Raw genomic sequence first — 26,275 nt, forward strand, 5'->3', positions numbered from 1 at the left:
TTGGCGGCATCGTGGAAGAGAACCTCTCCAAAACACTCTGTCGTACCGTAGTTATGTTTGATCCTAGCAAACTTTTTCATAAGAAAATAAATTTGAAGGAAATATGATAGTTGAGTTGAATATACTAGCAAGAAGAATTCTATCACTCAATTGGAAACTTTCACTAGCATAGTCTCCATCTCCATATTCGTGCAGTTTTAACAAACTCGAGAGGCAACAACTAATGACAAAAAAAAAATTTAAACAATAGTTTGGAAGCATGATCAGAAAAAGAAGAGGCAGAAGCACCATTACGAACCTTGGAACCCTCAGACAGATTCACGCTTTAATGATCGTTAACGGTTTCACTTCCAACGTTGGTTTCCTCCGAAAACTCGTCCTCACCACCGCCATGTCAATGGTGGGCCCCGCTGCAACCACCGCCGTGACACAATATGCAGTCCAGATGTTCGCTCAAATTCCCCAACCAGACACCTTCATGTGGAACACCTACATCAGAGGCTCTTCTCAGAGCCATGATCCCGTGCACGCGGTTGCACTGTATGCCCAGATGACCCACCGTTCTGTGAAGCCTGATAATTTCACTTTCCCTCTTGTTCTCAAGGCTTGCACCAAGCTCTTCTGGGTCAACACCGGTTCCGTGGTTCATGGCCGGGTTTTTAGGCTTGGTTTCGGTTCAAATGTGGTTGTGAGGAACACCCTTTTAGTTTTTCATGCTAAATGTGGAGACTTGAAGGTTGCAAATGATATTTTTGATGATTCGGATAAGGGGGATGTGGTTGCTTGGTCTGCACTCATTGCTGGGTATGCCCAAAGAGGGGATTTGAGTGTTGCGCGGAAACTCTTTGATGAAATGCCAAAGAGAGATTTGGTGTCGTGGAATGTGATGATCACGGCTTACACAAAACATGGGGAGATGGAGTGTGCTAGGAGGCTTTTTGATGAGGCTCCTATGAAGGATGTTGTTAGTTGGAATGCAATGGTTGGTGGTTATGTGCTTCACAACTTGAACCAGGAGGCATTGGAGCTGTTTGATGAGATGTGTGAAGTTGGGGAGTGCCCTGATGAGGTGACAATGTTGAGCTTGTTGTCGGCTTGTGCTGATTTGGGAGATTGGGGAGAAGGTGCATGCCAAGATCATGGAGTTGAACAAGGGGAAGTTGAGCACACTTTTGGGGAATGCTCTTGTTGATATGTACGCCAAGTGTGGAAATATTGGGAAAGGAGTTTGTGTGTTTTGGTTGATAAGAGATAAAGACATGGTCTCGTGGAACTCGGTCATTGGTGGGTTGGCCTTTCATGGCCATGCTGAGGAATCACTTGGTCTGTTTAGGGAAATGCAGAGGACTAAGGTTTGTCCAGATGAGATCACCTTTGTTGGTGTTTTGGCAGCTTGTAGTCATACTGGGAATGTTGATGAGGGTAATCGTTATTTTTATCTAATGAAAAATAAGTACAAGATTGAGCCAAATATTAGGCATTGTGGGTGTGTGGTGGACATGCTAGCGCGTGCTGGACTTTTGAAGGAAGCGTTTGATTTCATAGCCTCCATGAAGATTGAACCTAATGCTATTGTTTGGAGGAGTCTGCTTGGAGCTTGCAAAGTCCATGGAGATGTGGAGTTGGCAAAACGAGCAACTGAGCAGTTGCTTAGAATGAGAGTTGACCAAAGTGGGGACTATGTATTGCTGTCAAATGTATATGCATCACATGGTGAATGGGATGGGGCCGAGAATGTAAGGAAGTTAATGGACGACAATGGTGTGACCAAAACTCGTGGCTCTAGCTTTGTTGAGGCATACAGGTGATGATCATGAAGTATTATGTGGTAACATGGATGCTGATCAATTATTGAAATATCATCTATTCATTTTGGTATAGCACCGATTAATAGATGAATTTAAAAAAGGTGTACATCCAACTCCACTAAGAGAACCACAATATGAAACTTCAAAATTACAGGATGAATGTAGTTTTTGGCATATTCATGCAAAGGTCAATTTGTTTCTAGGGATTGAACATGATTGGGTGGAGATACATTTGATCTTTGGTGCTGCTAAGATGTTTGGGCCTACAATGTTTCCAAGTCATCTGTGGTGTGGAATGGGTGAATCGATCAAGTTACAGAGTTGTATAAATCTCAAGATTTGAATTCAAAGCCTGAATTAGGATTGAGCCAAATCCAGTTAATGGAAGGACTTTGCTTGGAGCTTGCATAGTTTATGGAGATGTGGAGTTGGCAAAACGTGTGAATGAGGAGCTGCTTAGATTGAGAAGGGATGAGTGGTGAATACGTACTGTTGTCAATAATATGGGTGAAATGGGGTTGAGAAGGTAAGGTGGTTAATGAATTGCAGTGGTGTGACAAAGAATCCGGGCTCTAGCTTGGTTGAAGCAGATAATAAAGCTCTAATGCATTATTTGTTTTGAATCAAAACCTAAGTTGAAAAAAAGAAGTCAAATGCCGCTGCAAGGTGACTATAGTCTATATGTCATCACATTCTTGTAATATGTTGTCATTCTAAAATGGATTCTTTTTAGGCATGGGATAGGCATGCTTGAACTATTTATATATATGGCAAAATTCATTGTTTGAATAGTTTGCTTGTTCAGTAGGATAAGATTTTGTTGTTGTTGAATATGTTTTTTGATGGATAAATGTTAGTTGTTAGTTTGTTTAGAATGTGAGTGAAATGGATTTGAACCCACGACATTTTCCTCTCTCCTTCTTTCTTCAACCACAGAAAGTCAACCTTATAACTTCTATTGTTGAATAGTTTACTTGCCATAATATATAGTTCTTGTTTTTCAATTGCTAGAGAACCCCAGTTGAATACAATGGTGCATATGTATGGGGGCGTGGGAATGGATTATTTTCCATGACATTGACTTTGTACAAGATTATTAATTATTAATATAACATATTTCTATTGTAAAATGGAGATTTAAAAGAATTAACAGTGAGACGTTAACACTTGACCATCTCAGTTTTTTTTTTTTCACTTGAGAGGATCTCTTCCCATGGCAACATGACTGATTTTTCACCTGGATAATCACGACATCTGCTCTATAGACAATGCCAATGGAAAAAAGAAAAGCAATGCTAACTAACATCATTTCAGATTATGGATGTAAACTGGAAAGATTCTGTGCTCAGCATAGAAGATGACATAAAGGCTGCTAAGAAAAGGATGGTAGCGAATTGTTTGTTTGAACTTTAAATGATGAAACAGTTATATCTTTTTCTTGGATAAAATTAAGATCTATGTATTTGCTATGGTTATAACTTATGTGGTAACTTAAAAAAAAAACACTTATATATGACCATGCTGATATTCCATTCACACAACTTGGAATGGTTAAGTGGAAAGCTCTCTTTCGAGTAGTTAGAACAACTTTACGTCAACCCAAACAGTAGCCTTAAAAAAAAAACTGAGGTAATCGCATTTAATGAATTTAAAACGTAACATTTTTTTCACTTACCTTTTTTATATTTTTTATTATTCATATTTTTCTTTACTTTTTTATCATACCAATCATCTCACATTTTTTCTCTTCTTTTTATATTTTTTTATTGACTTAAATACGTTTTAAGTATATGCAAATATGACTATACTTTTTGCCCTTGTACAATTTTTGTTACTTGTAAATGCTGAAATTTTCTTAGTGTTATTTCTTAGTCCTTATCATTAATTATAGTTATTTTAATGTTGGCAAGACTAACAAAATGAAGAATATTAATTAAGATAATTAAGGTAATTAAAATGTTTTTAATTAAGATAGTTAGATTATATTTAGGTATATAATTCAATTAAGTAATATATTTATTATTTATACAAATAAGATAATGACATATAATTTACTTTTATAATTTATTTTAAATTTTTAATAAATTAATTGACAGTCTTTTACGCTAACATGTTCATATCCATTAAACTTAATATACAAATATCATATAAAAATATAAGTAACAATGTACCTTTGCACTGGTCACTCCAATAATATAGAGATCAGTAAGCTAACTACTAGACACTTAAAACAGATATCAACTAAGAAGCTGACAGAACACGGGAAAAACATGAATAGATATCTATCAATGCTTACACAACGTTACACTACTGATTTAAGAAATTTTAAGCAACAATAACCACAGCTTGAAACATTGGTACAAGTTACAAACTAAGGAAAATTCAAAGCGAATTTAATGTTAATACCTGAAAATTATTCTGCAAATTGTTTTTCTTAACACCCCTATTGTTCATCAGGAAAAAAAATCTTAACTAATTTAGAGTTCAACTGAAAAGTAAGTAAAATCTTTATATATATATATATATATAATACACTTCAACAAGGGCTTATCAAAATTATGTCATATAGCCTCAACTAACATGCAAATCTCCTTAAGTATCTACTAGTGTGCATGATGAGGTGCAAAAGTGAATAAAAAATCTCACATTTGATAAAAATATGCATTTTGAGTAACATATTAGTGGTAAGGACTCTCACAGTTAATACCTTTAAAATTTTGGATTCGATGATCACTTGTGTGACTGATTTGTTACTCATTTATAGAAATCTCTCTCATACTAGTCCTCCATATTCCAACAGTGCATATAAGTGAAGCTCAACATATTGTGGGTACAGTTGATCAAATCCAACAATATTCATCAAATGTCTAGCATGGGAGAAGGAGGCCATTGTGTAGCCAGAGTTGACTTGCCGGTTAACTAGTTAGCATATATAGGAACATGATGGCATGAGAAGTAGGTCTTCATCATAATAATAATGCCAAAACAAGTTTAACGGCAAGTCATCCTTGGCTGCACTACAAGATCTCATTCCCGCATGCAAGACATTTTAGATGAAACTTTAATTGCCATAAACAAAAGCCCTCAAATCATTAGCCTCAAAAAATTTAGTGTCACCAATCAAAATGAGCCCACCACTGGCACTAGAAGGGAACTTTTATTTCCCGAATGGGAAAGACAACATTCTCAATCAAAATGAAGGGAAAAGGTGGAAAAGAAGAAGCCAATTGGCCTTCAAGGCCTTCCTTGGCAGGAAATGGACGAATGGAGTTTGTTTGAAGCAAACAGATGATTAGTTATTATATAGAGAAGTTGCATATAGCATTAATGGTGCTATAGCATTAGTGCATACCCATAACTATTCTTTGTCTAAGGGAAATATTTTTTAAAAGGAGGGTAATCAAAGAGGGTTCTTAGTGGTGGATGTGACTTTGCATGGGTGAAAAAGCCAATAAACACACACTTTATTAGATGCATCCCCATCACTACCAAAGTCTGAGTAGATATCTAGTTTCTCAGGTCACTTATTAAAGGTCATTTAAGGGAAGTAGCAGCTTTTGACCAAGTTGAATATGAGCAACTTCTCTCACTAGGACCGTACTGTTGAGTTGGGTGGAAGAATTTACTCCATTTGGCTACGAGAGAAACACAACATAAATGTTACATTGGTGAAACTTACTAGATAATGTACAGAATCCCTGCTCTTCTTTCTACAATTATTCTTGTAGTATGTTTTTCTACCTACCATGCACTGTCGATTTCATGTTTTCAAAGTTGTGATGTCCCATTCATTATCCAACGGTGATTGTGGGAAGAAAATCCTTCCTAGAACATCAAAATTGCCCCTAAACAGGAATTTAAGTATATATATCATGGAATGAATGATTTTTTTAACCTAGAAGAAATCTCTCAACCAAAAGTTAAAGATTAATCCCTCAAAGTATTAAAGTTCATTTAGGATTTGACCTCTTTTAATAAATATTTTTTATACGCACCAATCTAAAAACCCATGATCAATTGATCATATTTAATGTAAAAAAAAAAATAGTTATTTCCCATTATTGACAGCACTCGTGCTTCTTTATGGTCTATTTATCGGTCATGATTTCTTGACGCTTGGTTAAATTATCCTCCAATGACTTGCGCGTTAAAAAGAACAAATCTTGCAATTGTTTAGTGTCCCAATTGCTAGAAGTGCACAATTACAACATGTAGCTAGCATAGTTGCTTCAGAGAGTTGACAGCAGGAATAACAAAACAACGAGGAAACTTTAAGTAGTATTATAATAATCAAAATCCGTTTATAACAACGAATTGTGTTCATATATATTAGTCTAATTTAAAAAACAGTATTAAAATGTTTAATACTCACATCATATACCAACAAGTCAAACATGAAAATCAGTTAAATTTTTCAATAAAAATTAATATTTATTAGCAAAACAAATGAATAATTCAGACCAATGTGTTGATAGCGAAGGGCAGAGCTTCTAAGGCACCAAGGGGGACCAAAGCTTTTTGAAAATTATATGCATGGTTTACTTGTTCAGGGGTGATGAGTGCTGAATTTTGACTGCTTTGGGGGAAGAGGCGGTGAATTTTGATGTTGTGGTATGAATGTAGGGTGTGGTTTGATCAGAATCAGATGAGTTTAGCAGATTTATCACAAACAAATGATGAGAGACCATTGGTAGGTGGCTGAAGAACTTCCATGGTAGACTTTGCAGTGGCAGGAGGTAAATAAAGCATAGTCATGTGTATTTCTGTAGACTTTTACAAGCTTCTTTAATTTTAATTTGAAAATTACACTAAAATACCTAGACAGCGCATCTAAATTTTTTCAATTGCAAAAAACTCCATATAAAGGAAACTAAGGGTGGAATGTATTTCATATTTAAACCTGCCCTTTATTCATTATTTATGTCTAACAATTTCGGTAAATAGATTCTTTAATAAATCAAACTTGTCCATGTGAACGATAATTAAATTATTTTTACGAATTTTTCTTTTACTTTTTTTTTCAAAAATTAGAAAAAAGTTAGGAAATTCAAAGGAAATTATAAAATAGAAAAAATGGGAATAGTTCTTTAAATCATATTTGATTTTTGGCTTTATTTAAGTTCCGCCAATGTTTAGATTTTCCGAAAATTTTGCAACCTACGATTAGAACAAACCATTAGAAGCGACAAATTTGTTACTCTTAAAAATGAATGTACTTTTGCTTTGTATATTGACAGTTTTTGATTGAAATTATTCCAAACAAATTTCATATACTTCTAAACATAAATATCCAAACAAAAATTATAATAAACTTATTTTATCAGACTTAAGACTACAACATACTTTTTAATCTAAAATTATGTTGACAAACTTTAATCAAATCATATACTTAGTTCCATACTAAATACTTAAATCACCGGTTTGCAGCACATTGGATAATCCAAAACATCACATCCTTGAATCACAATCACATCTCTCTGCTAATCGAGAACGATAAAAGACACTCATAAGTTGAAATTCTACAATATGACTTCCTTTGAAACAACTGATTTGCTAATTCGTTTAACTATAGGTGCAAAATAGCAAGCCACTCGAAAAATGGGGGGGGGGGGGGGGGGGGGGGGGGAACGTTTGAGAACAGAATAACAAAGTTAGTGGTACCACCATGCTTTTGTATTATGACAAACATCAGATATTCTCTATACTAATCATGCTCAAGACAAGGGAAAAAAAAAACTTTTCAACGGGATCCATCATCCATCACCAGACCCAAATCTACTTCATTTGATTTAGAAAATTCCTGTTAGGCACATTTGCTTCTGCACATCGGTGCATCGTAAATGACCTAAGGGAGGGAGCTTACCTGTTTCATACCTGAAATGACCTGGCAAAATGAGTTACAAATAAGGGTGATTCAGCTGCAGCATTCAATTAAAGCTACAGACCAAAAGTGCGCTAAAAGAAAATACATACCACACGTCACCGTATTTCAATTATCCACGTTAACTCAAAATATTGCTTGATTTCCAAAATCCCAGGGATCATCAAAATGGCATATGTTAGCATTTCATTCTTCCTTTTTTTATTGAACTGCCTAAATACAATACAAAACTAACATCTAATAAAAGAAATCCATGTCCTCCAAGCCTCCTGTTCATTACAGCTAGAATTTCCAGACAAGTACTTAAGGTAATGCAGTGTAATCAATGGTGGATGGTGGAAGGCTGAAACTCCGCCATATAAACACACCATGGTGGGCCTATTTTCATATATTTCCTATGGCAGTTGACAAAAAATCCAGCACTGCTTTCGACCATGGCTGCTATTTAATAACACTCATGTAGGCATACCAATCCGGATCAGATAGTAAAGCATACTAGTCAACAACTAAAGAATAGATGTTTTCCTTTTTCTTTTAAGCATTTATGTGGAGCATTAATTCAGGTGCATGCATGAACTACAATGTATCACCACACAGACCACACACACAAAAAGAGAGACATCAACATGTCATAATTTTTGTGTAAAAGCCATGTTAGGCATATAAAGGTTTTATTGCAAAAAGCTGCCCAAAACTAGGACTGTCAAATGGGCCACTCCACCCTATTTAATCATGGCTGCAACAAGCATGTACTATATTATTCTATTTCTGAATCATGAAAGATTTTACATGCCTCCAAATGTATTACCTTAGCCAAGAACAAGAAGCACATAAACAGATTCCATACCTCTCATTCATCATATCTGAAGTACTGAAGTACATCCATAAATATGATTAATCAAAGTCGAATGATGAAGAATACCCATAACTTGCTAATGACAGGAAAATATTGACACCTGCAATACAGACAGACAGAGAGAAAAGCTCTACCAAATTTTGATGTATAAAGAGTGGATCAACTTTTACCAGGAATCAAAATACTTTTAATTAAAATAACTACGAAAGTTCACACTGCAAGTAACAGTGAACTATCATGAAAACAAAACCCAATCATGGTAACAAAATAGGTATACAACTGCCAAAGGATCGTAGCTACATGGTGCTTTAAATCTAAAGACAACTGAACAGGAATTGAAAAGCAGCCAAAAAGGCAAGCCAGCTTTATAGGTTCTTGGGGGAGCATTAGTTATCAAGCTTGTGAAATAAGGTAAAATGGACATGGCCAATATCAATAGTCTCCACATGTTTGGTCCCCTAGGTAGAGGTGTCAAGGTGGGCCATGAGTTTGTCAAAACCTGGTTGATCTGGTCTTCCAGTTTAGGCAGTGGGCTTCAGGCTTCATAGAACTCAGCTGTTTGGATGGGAAGGGAAAGGCAACAAAGGGAAAACAAGAGCATCAGAATTTCAAATGGTAGACTGGTCAGGTTAAGATATCAATCTGTTATATACTATAATGTGAATGGCCTACATTATAGGAAGTTGCCAGATAAAGTGAAAACTGTAATCTACCTGCAGGGACCCATCAAGTTTTAGTAAGCATGGTTTCTCCTCCGAGAAGAACCATTCTGAGAAGACCTGACAAAAGATACTAAATATCAGCATTCGTGAGCTTTAGAACACTCTGAACATAATCCAGTAAGAGTAACTTCCTCATAACATGGATCAGTGAAGAATATAAAATAATAATGACACTTGGGACATAAATAATACCCATAGGCACTAGTTCGTCCCAAAGAATAATTTCCATAAGCACCACCACTGCTACCAAGCTACAGATAAATAAAATCAACAAATTGAGAAATGAGAAATAATAGTTAAACTGGCGAAGCTAATCCATACTTGAAATTTTCACAAGGTGCACGGTTGTAAAAAGAACCTGTGAATTTCCATAGCTTCCATAACCATCACCAGATGCCAAATCACTTGAACCTCCATACCCACCGGAATATCCACCACGTCCATGTCGTTTACCATCCCTACTGTCATAGTTCAAACCATCTGATCCATCAACTGAAGCAGGAAGATATGGAAGCACCGGAAGAAATCCTGAGACAGCACGCTCCTTATCAAAAAGATTTGCTCTTAGCCGTGTAAGTGCTTGCACAAGAGCATCCTTAGCAACATCAAGGTCTCCGGAAATCTAAACAAGGGTCAAAATAAAAGCCAACATAGTTTAGAAATTATAGGAAACTGCAACTTCTGATAACACAGAAAACAAGATTACTCAATCAATCTTCAACGGTACCCTTACCTGCACCATTTCATCATCTTCAGACGCAATTTTAGGAAGATTATCCTTTGACAGGATGCGAATGTTTGCTTTTGTAAGCCTCCTCATTTCAGTCACAATTGTCCCTCCTTTACCAATAAGGCAACCAATTCGGGAGGTTGGCACCAGAAGACGGGTAGTGAAAGAGACAATCCCTGAATCTCTTTCCACTTTCTCACTGCACCGAGGTTGCAATCGCACAGCAGCTTCTATAGTTGGAGAGAAAGAATCCTCAAAAAACTGCATAAACACAATTTAAAAACCATCAGAACTGCAAAAAAAATCACATATCCATACCACACTTGATCATCAATATTTCACCTCTTTCGTCGAAATGATTATCAAACAGTCATCTCCTTCAGTTGCTGAACTATCAACTTTGATGGTTGCCCCAGAATCCTGCCTGATTTGATTTATTATGGCACCACCCTTTCCTATCACACCACCAATGTTCCCAGTAGGACAGACAAACCGAACTGAAAACTCTCTCATAGACGCTTCATCCCTTGGGGCAGGATACAAAGACCGTGACCAGTCACCAGTATCACCTTTATACCCCCCATAAGCACCCACAAAAGGAGCCACTCCCATAATCGGAGCCCCTGCACCAGGACCACCAGTTGCATACCCACCAGGAACTGCAGAAGCAAGCAGATGCTGAGACCGCGATGGATTATCACGAATCTGAGCAGCAATTTGAAACAGAGCTTTCTTCACAACCGCAGCCTCACCAGATATCTGCACTTCCACAACAAGCAAACTCAGCTTAAACCATTCAAGTGCATTCCTATCTTAGAGTTTCTACTACCATAGTTTAAAGCTTGCAGTGTGTATTTGCCGCTCACAGCATTCCTATGAAGCCCTATTTACTGTGCAAACTCCCTTGGACAGTTACATATCCTAATGAATTCTGTTATCAGTGATCCAGCTTCATAACAGATTGCCTTTATAAGTTTTAAATTGCAATTGTGGACTAAATGACACGTTTAGTGTTAAGAAAAATTGTGGACAAAATGACATACTTACAATTGCAGTTCCAATGCAGTCACAGGAAGCCAAAAAACATGACACCAGCAGCTGAAACAGCGATTGGTTGCAGACAAGGTTTTACAAATTGGTCTATGACCACGATTTCAGCAAAAGAAAGATTTTTGGATCTCCGTGACCACAATTGAATCTGCATTTGTCCGCAAAGGATCCCAACAAAACGTGACTGCAATTTTAAAACCTTGTTGCAGACAATTTTTCTAAAACCATGTGCCTATCAGAGCACACTACGAATATAGAATCTGAATTGAATTCAGTTATCTACTCATATTTTGAAATAAAATCTCTCTGATTCTTTCATTGTCTCTCTTCTCATCATCCTAAACCTTCAATATACAGTCTCAGTATAGAATTATAATATAATTTCTCAGTTTCTCGCTTAACGAATTCCAATTATAAGCAAAAACATTAAACTTTTTTTTTCTTTATGATCCAAAATTAACCAAATAATTAATTAATTCATGAATTCACCTGAACAAGTTCATCGGTGCTTAACGCGCAAGGAGGCAAGCGATCATCCTTAAGGATCCGAATCTGCGCGCCGGTTTCGCTCCGTATATTCTGCACGATCTGGCCGCCTTTTCCAATGACGCATCCGATCTGATCGGACGGCACGAGAAGCTTCGCAGTCACATGATTCCTCTCCTCGTCCTCATCCTCACGTGCGTCCTCCGCAATCACGCGCTGGTGAACCCTAAAAAGCGCGTCCTGCGCGGGCGAGACGAGATCATCGGTCTCGTCGAAATGGTTGGTCTCCTCGGAGGAACTGTGGATGGTGACAACGCGCTCGTCGCAGCCGGGTAGCGCGTCACCGATGCGAATCTTGGCCTTGGTGTCGGCGCGGAGCTGCTTGACGATGTCGCCGCCGCGGCCAATGACGCTGCCGATCTTGCGGACGGGGCAGAGGTAGCGGAAGACGGTGTCGTCAGCGGTGATGAGGGAGGAGGAGGACTCGTCGGCGGCGGGGTTGCGGCGCTTGTTTTTGGAGCCGGCGTCGGAATCGGAGTGCGAGTGGGAGCGCTTGCCGTAGGAGCTGCGTTGACCGGTCATTGTAGAGAGTGGGGACTGTGTGTGCTGTGAATTTGTGATATCGCCTACGGTTACGTAACGTACGGTTTCAGAGAGAGAAAGGATTGTGCGTGTGTGTGCGCGCTAGGGTTGGAGAAATTGTTTCAGGGTTCGTTATGTATGATGGATTCTTCGCCGCCTTCCTGATTTATTTATTCGCTGCTTTTATTTTTTGGCATATTAAGGTTAAAAAAATTATAATATTTACTATTGAATATATTAAATTCACTTCACTTGATTTTATACATTTTTTTAACTAATTTAACATACAATATTAATAGGGTAGCTTAATTGGTGATACATGTTGAAATTAGATATTGACTGAACAAGAAAATAAATACTTTCTACTCCAATATCGAAATTAAATATTAATTGAGTATGAGATGATAGTTTTTTCAAAAATAAAATATGGATATGATTAATTATTTAATTATAATAACATCCCAGACATTGCAAAAAATGGGGAGTGTTCAGTGGTGCAAAAAGATATAAGGTACAAGCGAGTAAATGAAAGAGATCCAAAGGTTGTAATTTAGGATAAAACATATTGAAATGCCTCATGTTGATTTGTGAGGATACATGAACTAATCCAATACACACCGGAATAAGAGATCTATAGGTTATGCATGTATGAGATTATAGAGTTGATAATGACTTAAAAGAATTAATTGGAGATTTTGCACTTAGATAAAGGTGGTGATAGGGGTCGCCTACAAAAGTTGCACTTTATTGGAGATTTTACACTTCATCTGTGTTGACACCCCAAAATACTTCGTCTTCTTTATTTGTGACAACGGTGAGATGACCAAGGTGGTGTCAATGGCAACGAGATAACATTATAGTGATCATGATGACGATGACAATGATTACATTAATGGTGGTAATGATAATAGTGATAGTGATAACGATGCATTAATATAATCTGAAATAACATTAATATTTATTTTAAGGTCTATTTTTTTCTCTATTTATATAATATATATACATTTATTTTAAATCTTATAAATTATGTTTTAAAAATCTTAATCAAATAATAAAATTTTGTCATATAAACACTTTTATATTAATCATTTAGAAATAATTTTTAATACTATTTTTAAGATAATTATTATAAAAATCAATAAATTTTATCATATAATATAATTTTTGATTAAATAAGATGTTTGTGTAAAAGACTTTTAGGATATTTGTGGATATAATATTTATTCAAAATGTTTCATACTATTTGTTGATTGTAATTAATTTTTTTTTAGTAAAATATATTTTGTTTTTATATTTTTACTTAAACATGATTAACATTCCTCTATTTTACATAATGAATTTAATCTCAAACTATAACAAAAAAAAACATGTGGATTAAGGAAAAGTTTGAAGACTAAAACTTTTAGATATAAAAGTATAAAGATTTTTTTTTAAAAAAGGAAAAAGTATAAAAGACTTTAACTAATTGAAAATACAGTGATTGATTTTTTTAAAATTTAAATAAGATACATGTAAATTTAAGACTTTAACCACGTCTGATATAAAAAAAGAGACATTAGACATAGATAATCACTACATAGGAAAAAAGAAAAAAATCTAACACTTTGTTTCTAAGCCAGAAGAAGTTAAATAAGCCATGGCAATCCTGACATTTTGTGATAGGAAAAAAATCTAAAACTTTTTCTTTCTAGAAAACCAGAGCAAAGCAAAGCAAAAACAGTCGCTGGCTGGAAACAACTTGGCCCTCCTAACGAAACGAAGAATCTCGCATCGGAATCTGGAAGCACGCGATGTCAACCTCGAACCAGCACCAGTTCCGATACACTCAAACCCCTTCCAAGGTGCTCCACCTTCGCAACCTTCCCTGGGAATGCTCCGAAGAGGAACTCAGAGAGCTCTGCAAACCCTTCGGTAAGATCATCAACACCAAGTGCAATGTCGGCGCCAATCGCAACCAGGCTTTTGTCGAATTCGTAAGTACTAACTCCCTCTCTCCTTTCCTATTCTTTTCAATTCTTCCCTTTTTAGGGTTTTTAGCTGTGTATTTGTTGATTCACGAGAAATTCAGCTCTATGTAACCATTTTTAGCTTTTACTCTTGAGCTTAGGGCATCACAATTAGGCATTTCATTTTTTTTCTTCATTTTTACACTTGAAAAAAGTGCGCCGATTATTTTCTATTTTTTAAAAAAATGCAACTTTGAATAACCCAGGGGTGGTGCTGGCGATTGCATCCATTTATACGCTCTGTCGGTGCATAAATCCAACCAATCTGCCCAATCATCATGGATTGGGTGAAAAATTTGGATGATTAATAAAAATAAACCATTGATCATATATTTTAAATTAATGAGTCAAGATATTAACGGTTCTTGTAAGGAGTGAATTTTTAAAAGGAGGGTTTTTGCTGACGTGTAAAAAATTTTTGGAGATCGAGGTCCCTTGCAGTTGCAGATATCAGTGGTGGGCATAGCAATTGTTATTAAGGTTTCCGGTTTAGGTACGGTGTTCTCGTAGCCTAAGAGAACCCATAACATATTCAGGTGGAGCCTAAAGTCTCATTACTGGAATTTTCACCATGTACTGATACACTACCCTGGCTGTTCAATTTTGTTTTTGAGTTGAGACAACTTCTCAAAGAAACCTTCTTCTTATGTTTTAGATTGAAGATTTAATATGTTGGGGATATTAAGCTTGCCATGCAATAAAAATGTTTACTTTGTAAACTTTTTGTTTTTGACACTGTTCATCTTCTAAGATTATTTCCCTTGAGTTTTGATTGGTGTGTTAAGTGACTGCCGAGCGTCCGAGGATGTGTTTTCTTATATTTGATGATACCTGGTTCTTTTTTTTTTTTTTTTTTTTTAACTCAATTATACATGCTTTGCCAGGCGGATCTAAATCAAGCCATTTCGATGGTTTCATATTATGCTTCATCTTCAGAACCAGCTATGGTTCGTGGTAAAACTGTTTACATTCAGTATTCTAATAGACATGAAATTGTCAACAACAAAAGCCCTGGAGATATTCCTGGAAATGTCTTGCTGGTAACTATTGAAGGTGTGGAAGCTGGGGATGTGAGCATTGATGTTATCCATTTGGTAAGTGTGAGTAAGTTTTATTTCATTGCTCTGGTTTGCTGTTGTGTGTATGTGTTTTTGCATGCTTCTTGTTTGGTTAGATGCGTGGTGTGCATGTTTTAAGGCTTGTGTGTGTATGAAATGTTTAACATGTGATTGGTCATGAATCATGATCCCAATAAAACAGGGGTTAATCCTAAAAGTAAACGTAATAAAAATTCCTAATCCAAGAATCATATAGTAACATAGGGATATGGTTATATGTATTAACTTACAGAAATGTCTCTTTTTGGGTTATGTATTTTTTTCTTTCTTTTTGTCAATTTAGGAAGTTTGAAATGTTTAAATAGGGTGCATGGAATATGTTGAAATGTGCTTTAATTTATGTAGGCAACAACATCTTCACTAAATCAATTTCTGTTTCAGTAAAATTTTAAATTTTTTATGGAAAATGGTAAACTATTTTATTCTGTTTTTATTATGTGGAAATACAATTTCTAATTGGATTCTGCTTTATATTTTGGTTTCATCTGATGTTCCTAGGAAGCATTGAAGTCTTATGCAAATCTTTCATTCTTATTACATCTTTTCCTTTCCCCTTTTGGGAGGAGCAAAGGTTTTCTTGTGAATTAGTGATAAGGAATCTGGGTTTTAATACTTTGTATTTATATACAGTTCCTTTTTTTTTTCTTCTCTATTTAATAATATGATCTTTTATCTTCTGCCTCTTTTATTTAGAGTTAGACAGAATCCTGATTAAATAATGTGTCATCTTTTATTGAAATCGGTTGAACCACAGATGGTGATCTCTCATATTTAGATACTTTTGTTGGAGACAGTTTGGAATATTTGTCATGTACGTCATACACCTTTCTAAGGTCACGCATATAAGTACAGGTGTCATTCTGCACTTATTTCTTATCTGTTTGGAACTTATTTTTCCTTCTCGACATTGCTTTGTGATCTCAACATTTGTGATGGTTTTTTGGATTGTGTGCTGACATATTATCTTCTAACATTTACATTTAAGGAATGACTGAATGAGGATTAAGGTGGAAACAATATGATGTATGAACTAGTTATTTGTTCTTTATTCAGGTGTTTTCTGCTTTTGGCTTTGTTCACAAAATTGCTACATTCGAAAAGACTGCAGGTTTTCAGGTTAGTGAATTATTATCAATTGCACTGCCTCCATTGTGTTCCTGACTCACTGTAAGTTTTGACAATGTTTAATGCCATGGCAGGCTCTGATTCAGTTCACTGATGCTGAGACTGCTTCTTCAGCTCGGGATGCACTGGATGGAAGAAGTATACCAAGGCAAGTAGCTCTTTTTGTATTTTTTCCTTATTCTTCAACCCCATCTATAATTCTAGTTATAGCTTGTCAAGTCATAAATTTGCTGACTCACTTGTTCTTTGGCATGTAGATACCTGCTTCCAGCCCATGTTGGTTCTTGTAACTTGCGAATTTCATATTCCGCACATAAAGATCTGAATATCAAATTTCAGTCAAATCGCAGCAGGTAATGATGGTAGTAAAGACAACTATCATATATTATTCGTCAGATTTTATCATTGGTATTTCCTTAGAAACTCAAACAAATTGTGAAAGCTATTGTATTTTGTTTTTTGCGGTGTTCTCTAATTTGTTAATTGATTCTTTTATCATCTAGGGCTTACTGAAGCTTGGTAGTCAGGATACAGTTGACTTGCCATGACCACTTAGTAATTTTCTTGATCATTTCTAGCTGTTTGATGCATTTTCTGTTGATATTGTTGAAATCCTTGTTCCTATGTTATTGAAATGTATTAAACAAGCTTTTTCTCTTAATGGTTTTTGCTATAACATGTTGACAAACGATATTAATTATTTGTAGTTATTGTCAATGTAATCTGGTTTCCATCTTTATCTTCGGTGGCAACTCTGATGTTTACAATACGCCACTGCCTCATAAGTCATAATTGTGTTCACCACGTAGTGAATTATAGTTGTAGAGGCAGCTTCTAGTTTTGTTAATTTAGTTCTTCACTTGAAAACAAAATGGTTTTTACACCTGAGATTGACTGGCCATTAGATTTTACTCCTGAATTATCTTTTGTATTAATTTTTTTTCCTTTGTCTGGAAGCTCCAAATTTGAAGTATTGTTTACTAAATCAGGTTACAATCCAGATGTCAGGAATAATTATAAATCAAAGTCTGTATTCTGTAGTTGCCAAATCTTTTTGACCTCTATGATTGAATTTCTTGATTTTACTTGCTATATTTTTGTTAATGTGCACGGCTAAGTTCTATGGTTGTTAAACAATATTCTTGATTTCAGTAGAACATTTTTGCTAAAACAATTTGATATAGTGACAGTGAAACTCTAAGAATAAGCATGCATCATGATTTTGAACCAAGCAGTTCCTCTATCAGTCTATTTAATACTTCATAAATTTAGCAGGCTTGTCCATCACTATTGTGATTTAAAATCTTGCTAGTCAACCATTTTGGTTCAATGCCTCCAGAGTCTAGAATCTTGAGATCTCTATATCTGTTTAATGTACTGAATTTTTTTTAGTGCTTTGATTCATGCATAACATTTATATGGTTAAATTTCTATTTTATGAACTTTCTTTCTTTGATATTAGTCTTTTGTCAAACAGATAGAATTAGTTTTTTTCCCTGTGACTTTTCAGGGACTATACAAATCCCATGCTTCCTGTTAATTATACCGCTATTGAGGGGGCAGTACAGGTATTTTGTTTCATGCTTTAATACATTCTCCTTTTACTACTTTTTAGTATGTGCTAACAATCATATAATCTTCAGACTGCTGTAGGCCCTGATGGGAAGAGGAAAGAACCTGAGAGCAATGTGCTTTTGGCTTCCATTGAAAATATGCAGTATGCTGTTACTGTTGATGTCCTCCACACGGTGAGAATTTGCATTTTTCTGCTTAATATCCAAACCTGTAAGTGATTTATAATCTCACATCACCGGTCTATCTTTACAGGTGTTCTCTGCATTTGGTACTGTCCAGAAAATTGCTATATTTGAAAAGAATGGTCAAACTCAGGCACTAATTCAGTACCCTGGTATTAATCATATCCAACTGTTAGTTCTTGAACTAGTAGACTGTGTCCCCTTTTTATATATATTTCTTAAATGTATACTTCTTGATGGTTCCATATTAATTCTATTATACATTTCATTCTTTTATTGTTATTATTTCATTAACCAAATGCGTTCTTTCTGCCCTAATGTTGAACAGGGTTTATGTTTCTTGCTAATAGATGGACATTAATTTTGGTACTTTATGGTTTTGAGATATTTGTATTTTTATCCGAGGAATAATGTGTTCATGTTTCTTTTGAGGAAATTCCGTTAATGGCACAGGAGAAACTGGTCACTTTTTGAGCCTCTTTCCCTTGTTTTATTTGATATTTGTGAAGGATTTCTTGTATACCCTTTGGCTTTTTCATTTTTTTCTAATAATATTCGATGGTTTTGATAAATTTTTTTCACTCCAGACTTTATGAATTATAGTCTTGCAAATTAGGTTCCATATTATATTATTATGTGGCATATTCAACACGTTTAAATATAATTACAGGGAATGGAACCAGGTAGCAGATTTACTAGCCCCCCTCCTGTTCCTGGTTCTTGATGAAGCATTTTTTTTTGTTCTTGATCATGAGTAAACATTTTTTTGCAGATATCATAACGGCATCAGCTGCTAGAGAAGCTCTAGAGGGGCATTGCATATATGATGGTGGCTATTGTAAGCTTCATCTATCATACTCTCGTCATACTGATCTCAATGTAAAGGTATAAAAATATGTGTTTATGAGTTAATGTTCTTGAGGAAAAAAATGAAAAATGGGGGAATATTAAAGATATCCTTAGAAGCAATGTGGACACTTGATCGGAAAGAGATTTGGTTCTTAAGTGTATGCTCTTGACACTTGATTGACCTACCTTTTACAGTAATTTGTTCATTATGGTTGAATAATGATGATCACAGTTCTGATTTTAGTATTGTTATAAAATGTTTTGGCTGTAGGCTTTCAGTGACAAAAGTAGAGATTATACAGTGCCGGATCCTAGTCTGCTTGCAGCACAAGGTCCACCAACAGCTTGGCAAAATCCTCAGGCTGCATCTATGTACCCTGGTAGTGCCCCTGCTTATCATACTCAAGTTCCCGGCGGACAAGTGCCATCATGGGATCCATCCCTGCAGGCAGTTAGACCGAGTTATGCATCGGCACCTGGTACTTTTCCTGTTCAAACTGGTGCAGCTCCTCCAATGCCGTCCTATGCGCCAGCATCAGCTATGCCTGTTGCTTCCTCACCTCATGCACAAAGCAGCCCCATGGCTCATAATGCAAATCCAATGGGAATTGCTCAGCTCGGGGTTCCACCCAATGTAAATTTACAGTCCAGTGGTGCTTCACTTTCAGCGCCTGGTTCCTCACCTCTCATGCAAACCAGTCAGGCTGCTCAAGGATTGCTTCAGCCAAATGCAAGACCTGGTGGTGCTTCACCTTCAGGTCAACATTATTATGGTTAGAAAGTCGGTTTTACTTTTTACATTACATGAATGAAAGGAAAATGGTTTTGGAGGAGGAAAGAGTGATAATATTATTACTAATTTGTTATTCGGTTGGAAATTTTATCATCATCATCATTATTGTTTTTTGAATGATGAAAATTTAATTTGCAAAGAAAGCTTGGAAATCGTTTATATTATTCCCCTACTATTTTTATGTTCCTTTCCTATTTGCTTTGGAATTCTATTTTTCATTAAATATTCACGTAGGTAAAATAGAGGTGTAGATTTGAAACATCTTTCTATGCTGAAGGTTACCATGAAAAATAACTAAAAAGAATTTATTATTTTATTTTTCAATGGATCGAGGAATTAGTTTGTTTGAATCACTAAAATTAATTTCATTATCACATCATCCCGATTGCAAAAACAAGGATAATTCTTATTTGTTGCAAGTGTATCTACTTATTCTCATTCAAATAAAAAGAAGGTTGTCATCTTAATAAAATATAGTGAAAAAAGTCAATTAAAATATCAATAACGATTGGCTCAAGAGAGGCTTATATTGTATCAAGTTGTGTACTCTAGCCGATGTTTGTGAAATGCTTTTTTCTAAAGCAAATTCAATGCTGACAATGCAGTTAATTTACGTTGGTTCTTAAAGTCAACCATTTTTTGGTTAGTATGATATTGATACAAAGCAATTTGATCAGAATGGTGTTAGAAATCGTGAGCGCTTATAAAGTGAGTATTGATTAATCTTTGTTAGAACTGTGAGTGTGTATAAGGTGAATATTTTCTTTTTAATATGATTTATTTTATATTCAAGAATTAATTAAAATTTAAATCATGAAGTAGTTGATTAAGAGATATAAGTTGATATCACTTTTGATAAATTAAGCAATTTAAGAATATCATTAAAGTAAATGAGTTATTAACTTATAGAATTATGAAAGATGCTTTATATAAGCAACTTACAAATCAGGTTGCTTAATTATTATGAAGGATACTTATATTAGCAAGTAAGTGTAACTAAGGCTGCTTAATTATTAAAAAAATAATTATCCAAGTCAAAGAGTAGAAGGATAAAATAAGACTTGCTAAAAATAAGTTAAGAATTCAAGTTGCATTTTATTATTGGAGTGAAAAGTAGTATTAAGTAACCCATTAAAAGAGTTAAGAACTAAAATTTTGTTCTTACGTTAGAGATGCTCTATTTTAAGTGAACTTTCTCTTAGAAACGTCAATTTATCAGATCTAACATAAATGATGCAGATTAATTTCTCACACATTCTCTCACACACAGACATAGACATGGGAAACAGAACATGTTTCGCATCCTTTAGTTAAGTTTGAAACTTGTTTTCTGATCGGTGAAGCTTAAATTGATAATGTCAAGAATTAAAGTTCATATGATCAGGTACAATTTCAAATATGTATATATAACGCTTCAAATAAAACATTTATTTTTCTTAAAATAATGCCAAGCTTATATTTTTACAATTATAATTACTCTATGTATTTTCATATTTTATTTTAAAAACGTTGTATAATTTTTTCATTGTCAATCCTATTAAAAATTACAAAGGTAGATAAAATTAATACTAATTCATTATCTCTTTTATCTCGTAACTTTTTACCTTCATTATAAAAAATCTTATGGGAACAGTATCTACTTTTTTTAGAGGCAAAAATAAAAATGATTGAATATATTCAACTAAAAAAATACTTTGTGGGGGATAATTTACCCATACCATTTAAAGTGGATCCTCCACTGTCGGTCAACTAGCGTTAAACCATGTTGCAACATTTTAAATTAGATGAAGACTAAATCTGAACTTTTTTTTAGAAAAGAAAACAAAATAAAGAAGAATATAATCTAACTTGTGGGCATAAACAAAGGCTCACTAGCTCTCTCCTCTGCTCTAGGCTTCCAGTTCCATGTTATGTGCCATGCTAGAGGAGGCCAAAATTAACGACAATCAGATTCCAGTTGCTGCAGCCAGCAAGGTACAGTCATTTTGTACCGGAAAGTCTCTAGCTGTCAATGATTTGAAATATGACCTAAAATTGCCTCAAACTCAACATACACTAACACTACTGTTAACAAATGTCAACTTTTAAAGACCCCAATAGGATTTTATGTAAGTCAGGTACTTAATTATGAAGCAACCAGAAACTTAGTTTTGATTAAACACTATATATACACGTGTATTTGCTATTAGATCTTATTGAATGGTTTTTTTTTTTTAAGTAAATGTTAATTTGTTAGAATATTAGTTTTATACTTTTGTTAGATAAAGAAGATTGAATATGTGATTTTTTATTTTATTTTTTTAATTATTTAATCAATCTTATATTTTTATTTTAATAAATGACTTTATCATAAAATATAATTTTTCGATACAAATATTTATTAATTTTATTGATGATTAATATTTGTTAAAAAAATTTAATTAATTTCTTTTAGTGAGGTTACCTCACTTAATTAATCATATTTTTTATCTGCAAAACTTTGAATCTTAAATTTTATTAAATAAGTTTAGTTTAATTTCACTCTAATCAATGATAATCTGGATATCATAGTAATAATGCGGTTGCACTGCACATGAATGAATAAAAACAAAGTGAAAAAAAGTGGCCAGAAAAGAATGCAACTTTAGATTGCAGTAGCTTTTGACTTGCCACACAGAACACAACACAAATCCATGTGCGTGCCTAAGGAAGAAGCTACGTGAGGGTCGTTGTTGTCCAGAACCAGAACCCCATGTTTTTATTATGGGTCATGTTCAATTATGATGGTGCACTGTCGTTGTCTTAAAATAATAACGGGTTCTTAAATGCGGAGAGGGACTAATCCAAAGGGCTAAACTCTCTCGTGGTAACACACTAACACCATGTCCACAACAAACCAAAGCCCGTTGGTTTCTGCAGATTCTTCCACTAACTTGTGTTGACATGGTTAGCTGGGTGCTTACGCTTCTTTGCACCCTCAGGTGACGACACTTCTGAAATTATAACGTTAGATCCGAGATTTTACTACTACATGCATCGGTGGGAAATAACATTAATTTTCAAAGGAATTTTAGCTGATTAATTATGTGTCATGTGTTGGCTTAAAAACTTTGATTGGAAAACTCTATTTTGCTGTAAGTGCATGGGCTGAGTTAGGCTGGATTTAATAAGATCTAAGTCTGATTTTCTTTCTAAATTTAATTAAGACAAAGTTTGACTTATTTATTTAATATAATTAAGTCTCTCTTTTTTTTTTTTTTAAAAAAAAAGTCTAACATCAACTTTTTCTTAAAATTTGATTTGACTGAAAAGCTTATTTAAAAGTCTACTTTATAATAAAGAAGTTTTTTAATTTATATAAATCATATAATTACCTATCTTTAAAGTCTAAATTGTAAAAAAAAAAAATCTTTAAAGGCTAAATGAGTTAATGAGTCAAAACTTCATTTGTTAAGTGCTTTTAAATATTTAAATTAACCAAAAATATTACAATTTCAAAGCATTACGTACATTAAATAATTAAATACAATAATGATATTACTATTGGCCTACATAATAATATCCGAAGTTTTCCTTAAGTTTGAAATATTGTTCTTTTACAATATTTTATTTTTAAAAGATATTCCAATGACTTATGGGACGAGAGTCTTTGTAAACTATATATTTAGTCTTGCATGATTCTTAAGTAATGTAAGACATTTTAGTATACCAGAAGGTATTTTTTCTTGATTATCGACAACTCAAAAGACGCTTAATTATAATGAAACTTAACCATGCATTTACTTCAATTTGGCCTGGTCACGAATTCTTAATTAAGAAAAACTATTACTTTAATCAGTTATTCTGACTCCAACAACTAATTAAACTATTACTCCAACTATTACATGTGTTTTGAAAGAGATTGTGTTCATGTCTTGCCAAAATTAAGTACCGAAAAATTAATGGCTAATGATGAAGATGAATACTATACAAAAGATAAATCAAACTATTACTTGAATGAAATGTGACTTGTATAGAGTGCATACTTAGAGTTCGGACGATAAGATATGAATGCATTTTTTATATTTCACTAAGCCATTTCGCCGCATGTTTTCTCTTACGCATACTTTCAATTCTCAGTAATTCTGCAGCAACATATCCTTCTTTTACCTGTTTTATTTGTCTCTGCCAGTGCCTGGTTTAAGACTAAATAAAGAAATGGCTGCATTAAATTGTAGTAACAATTTGGCCTTGTCCATTCAAGTAAATTAATAGCATGCATATTTAAAAACTACCTTGTTGATCAGGATGGAAGAATTACATTTTGAAATATGAAAGTTCTAACTATTAATTTTTTTAAATCACATTTGAAATATGAAATCGAACATGTTATAAGTAGTAATTTTATGAGAAATATAAAATTAGTCTAATGATAAAGGAAGAAAGAAAGTAAAGGTCCTTATTTCGAATCCCTCCTTATCTAATAATAAATTAATAATTAATATTTATCCATAAAAAATATTAATTTTATAGTTATGTAATTTATTCAAATAAATTTTGGAATAATTAAGAGGTTGAAAATTTCTAAATAATGGGTTGTATTCTGTGTGTGTATATATATGTGGTAAAGACTAGTAACGATATTGATGAATAAAAAAATAAAATAACGATATTTTCATTTTTGTAATTCCCTTATATCAAACCGATGTCTGGGTGACCTACGTGCTATATATGCCCTTTAGTAAACAAGTACTGACTCAAATAACAACGTTCAGATCGATCCATCTAATTACGTACATAGGAATAAATTTATTTTACTTTTGGTACATGCATATGACTCATGAAATGTGAATAGATTATAGTGACCATAAAAATAATGAAAAGCACAAACACAAATTTTGCAGGAATCTACTATTGCATACTTTTTGCTGTATAGTTGAATCTTCCTATTGGTGGGACAAAATTGGAAAGGCATAACAATAATAAGAATAAAAAAGTCACGTAAAATATACGTATAAAGTTGTGTGTGTTTGCATCAATGTGAACGCTTATTAATTAGGATCTAATAGAATTACTAAACTATATATACACAGTGATTATAGTCTTCTTCATCCTATCAAAGGTGGTTTAACTTATTTAATTGAGTAATAACGTATGAGTTATTATAAATTTTTTTAATACTCTTCAATTCTCATAAATAAATAAAAAGTCTTTTACATACTCTAAATACCGATTAACACTACTAAAAAAAATATATTTAACATCGGCACTTTAATATTGATTTTTGATAAAATCATTATTAAGGAAAGGGCGGTGGCATAATTGGAATAGACATGACGATATTAACATTGATTTTTGGAAAACTGATGTTAACATTGCCTTGTTAACTTCGGTTTTCCAAAAATCGATGTTAATATTGTCCAGTTAACATCGGCTTTTTAAAAAATCGATGTTAACATTTATATTTTAACGTAAGTTTTTATGAAAATTGATGTTGTTTTTTGTATATATATAATTGCTTCTCGCGTCCACACTCTTGGTTTAAAGGTTTGAGGTGCTCTATCTCCTCCCTCTTCTTGCCCACACTCTTCTCGCAGTCGCTCGTTTGAACGTTATGTTAGGATGAGGTATGTTCCATTTCTCTTACCTTTGGCAACTTAAATGAACGTTGTGTTAGGAGTTTATGAATTCCATTTGAATGCTATGTTAGAGTTCCAATTGAATGCCATGTTAGGGTTCTTATTCTAGTTGTTGCACTCTTCCTTCTCGCACTATTAAGTTTTAGTGCCTTGGTGTTAGTTGATGGTTTTTTGTCACTTCAGAGGCTATGTTAGTTGTGCTAGTGGCATGATAATTGACTACATATAAGTTATGCACACTCACACGAGCAAATGATATATATGCTAATACTGAATGAATGATATTATGTAGATTGACTGAATGAATGATATTCTATATATAGTGACTGATATATATGCTAATACTGAATGAATGTTATGTTAGGGTTCCTATATTCTGTATATAGTGAATGATATGCTGAATGAATGATATTTAATATATACTAAATGAATGAATGATACTTCTTGATGTTGTGATGGGGAGTAGGGGACATAGTTAGATTGGTTGGTTACTTGTCTGCTGCCTACAATAGTGTTAGCCAATAATGTTTAGACTGGAGTTGCTTGCACGATTAGCCTTTATTTGGGGATTTGAGGCTCATTGTGTTGTATCAGACATAGTAAGCAGTAACAATAGCAAAGGTAACTTAACTCTTGTCTCCTTTGCCATTGTAAAAAGATTTTGAATTTAGCAAACAAGAGGAACATGTATCCTCTGTTCATATTGGAAATTTTGCAAGCTTTGTTTACATAAATACATAAATACAATTGACAGAAAATGTAACAGAAGCGATGAATGAAAATCAAAAGAATTAAAATGAAATGATTAAGACAATGATGAAAATTAACAGAAAATCAGAGAAAATGTTTAACACAGTTCATAGTAAGGATTAGGTTAAGAATTTATAGATTATTCTCAAATAAATATGATGTGAT

General features: G+C 34.1%; 2 protein-coding genes, 1 non-coding gene and 1 pseudogene across 7 annotated transcripts; 2 read left to right on the forward strand and 2 right to left on the reverse strand.

The window, feature by feature from the left end:
• On the forward strand, nucleotides 1-2,680 carry LOC100782705 (pentatricopeptide repeat-containing protein At5g15300-like; annotated as a pseudogene).
• A 2,012-nt stretch (nucleotides 2,681-4,692) lies between these two features.
• On the reverse strand, nucleotides 4,693-4,833 carry MIR169U (microRNA MIR169u). The gene has a single exon (NR_126702.1). It is a non-coding gene; the product is annotated as a microRNA MIR169u (primary transcript).
• A 2,626-nt stretch (nucleotides 4,834-7,459) lies between these two features.
• On the reverse strand, nucleotides 7,460-12,265 carry LOC100787863 (KH domain-containing protein At4g18375). Of its 4 annotated transcripts, XR_416114.4 has the most exons (8): nucleotides 11,537-12,265; nucleotides 10,340-10,756; nucleotides 10,001-10,258; nucleotides 9,626-9,889; nucleotides 9,460-9,518; nucleotides 9,259-9,324; nucleotides 8,537-8,645; nucleotides 7,460-7,692 (listed from the first exon to the last, which is right to left on the reverse strand). XR_416114.4 is itself a non-coding variant. In XM_006587684.4 (7 exons), the coding sequence occupies exons 1-6, from the start codon at nucleotides 12,113-12,115 to the stop codon at nucleotides 9,279-9,281; spliced, it is 1,623 nt and encodes a 540-aa protein (XP_006587747.1). In that variant the 5' UTR covers nucleotides 12,116-12,265; the 3' UTR covers nucleotides 7,460-8,645; nucleotides 9,259-9,278. The 4 variants fall into 4 exon arrangements, 2 of the variants coding, with proteins under 2 accessions (XP_006587747.1, XP_003534436.1); XM_006587684.4 differs by having other exon boundaries at nucleotides 7,460-8,645; XM_003534388.4 differs by having other exon boundaries at nucleotides 7,460-9,100.
• Nucleotides 12,266-13,684: 1,419 nt separating this feature from the next.
• On the forward strand, nucleotides 13,685-19,922 carry LOC100788927 (polypyrimidine tract-binding protein homolog 1). 2 transcript variants are annotated; one of them, XM_003534390.5, is made up of 10 exons: nucleotides 13,685-14,088; nucleotides 15,006-15,215; nucleotides 16,293-16,355; nucleotides 16,439-16,512; nucleotides 16,622-16,717; nucleotides 17,875-17,932; nucleotides 18,008-18,112; nucleotides 18,192-18,273; nucleotides 18,894-19,006; nucleotides 19,242-19,922. In XM_003534390.5, exons 1-10 carry the CDS (start codon nucleotides 13,906-13,908, stop codon nucleotides 19,746-19,748), a joined length of 1,491 nt encoding a protein of 496 aa, XP_003534438.1. In that variant the 5' UTR covers nucleotides 13,685-13,905; the 3' UTR covers nucleotides 19,749-19,922. The 2 variants fall into 2 exon arrangements, with proteins under 2 accessions (XP_003534438.1, XP_006587748.1); XM_006587685.4 differs by having other exon boundaries at nucleotides 18,894-18,959.
• The last annotated feature ends 6,353 nt before the right edge of the window (nucleotides 19,923-26,275 follow it).

Source organism: Glycine max, chromosome 9 (genome assembly GCF_000004515.6).
Source record: "Glycine max cultivar Williams 82 chromosome 9, Glycine_max_v4.0, whole genome shotgun sequence".
NCBI classification, from domain to species: Eukaryota; Viridiplantae; Streptophyta; class Magnoliopsida; order Fabales; family Fabaceae; genus Glycine; species Glycine max.

Excerpts from the sequence above, each read along its gene's own strand:
- LOC100788927 (XM_003534390.5), top strand. The coding sequence starts at position 13,906 with ATGTCAACCTCGAACCAGCACCAGTTCCGATACACTCAAACCCCTTCC. Across the intron at positions 14,089-15,005 it reads ACCAGGCTTTTGTCGAATTC|GCGGATCTAAATCAAGCCAT; the intron begins GTAAGTACTAAC and ends ATGCTTTGCCAG. Across the intron at positions 18,274-18,893 it reads GGCACTAATTCAGTACCCTG|ATATCATAACGGCATCAGCT; the intron begins GTATTAATCATA and ends ATTTTTTTGCAG.
- LOC100787863 (XM_006587684.4), bottom strand. The coding sequence starts at position 12,115 with ATGACCGGTCAACGCAGCTCCTACGGCAAGCGCTCCCACTCGCACTCC. Across the intron at positions 9,519-9,625 it reads GAAGCTATGGAAATTCACAG|CTTGGTAGCAGTGGTGGTGC; the intron begins GTTCTTTTTACA and ends ATTTATCTGTAG. Across the intron at positions 9,325-9,459 it reads GGACGAACTAGTGCCTATGG|GTCTTCTCAGAATGGTTCTT; the intron begins GTATTATTTATG and ends ATCTTTTGTCAG.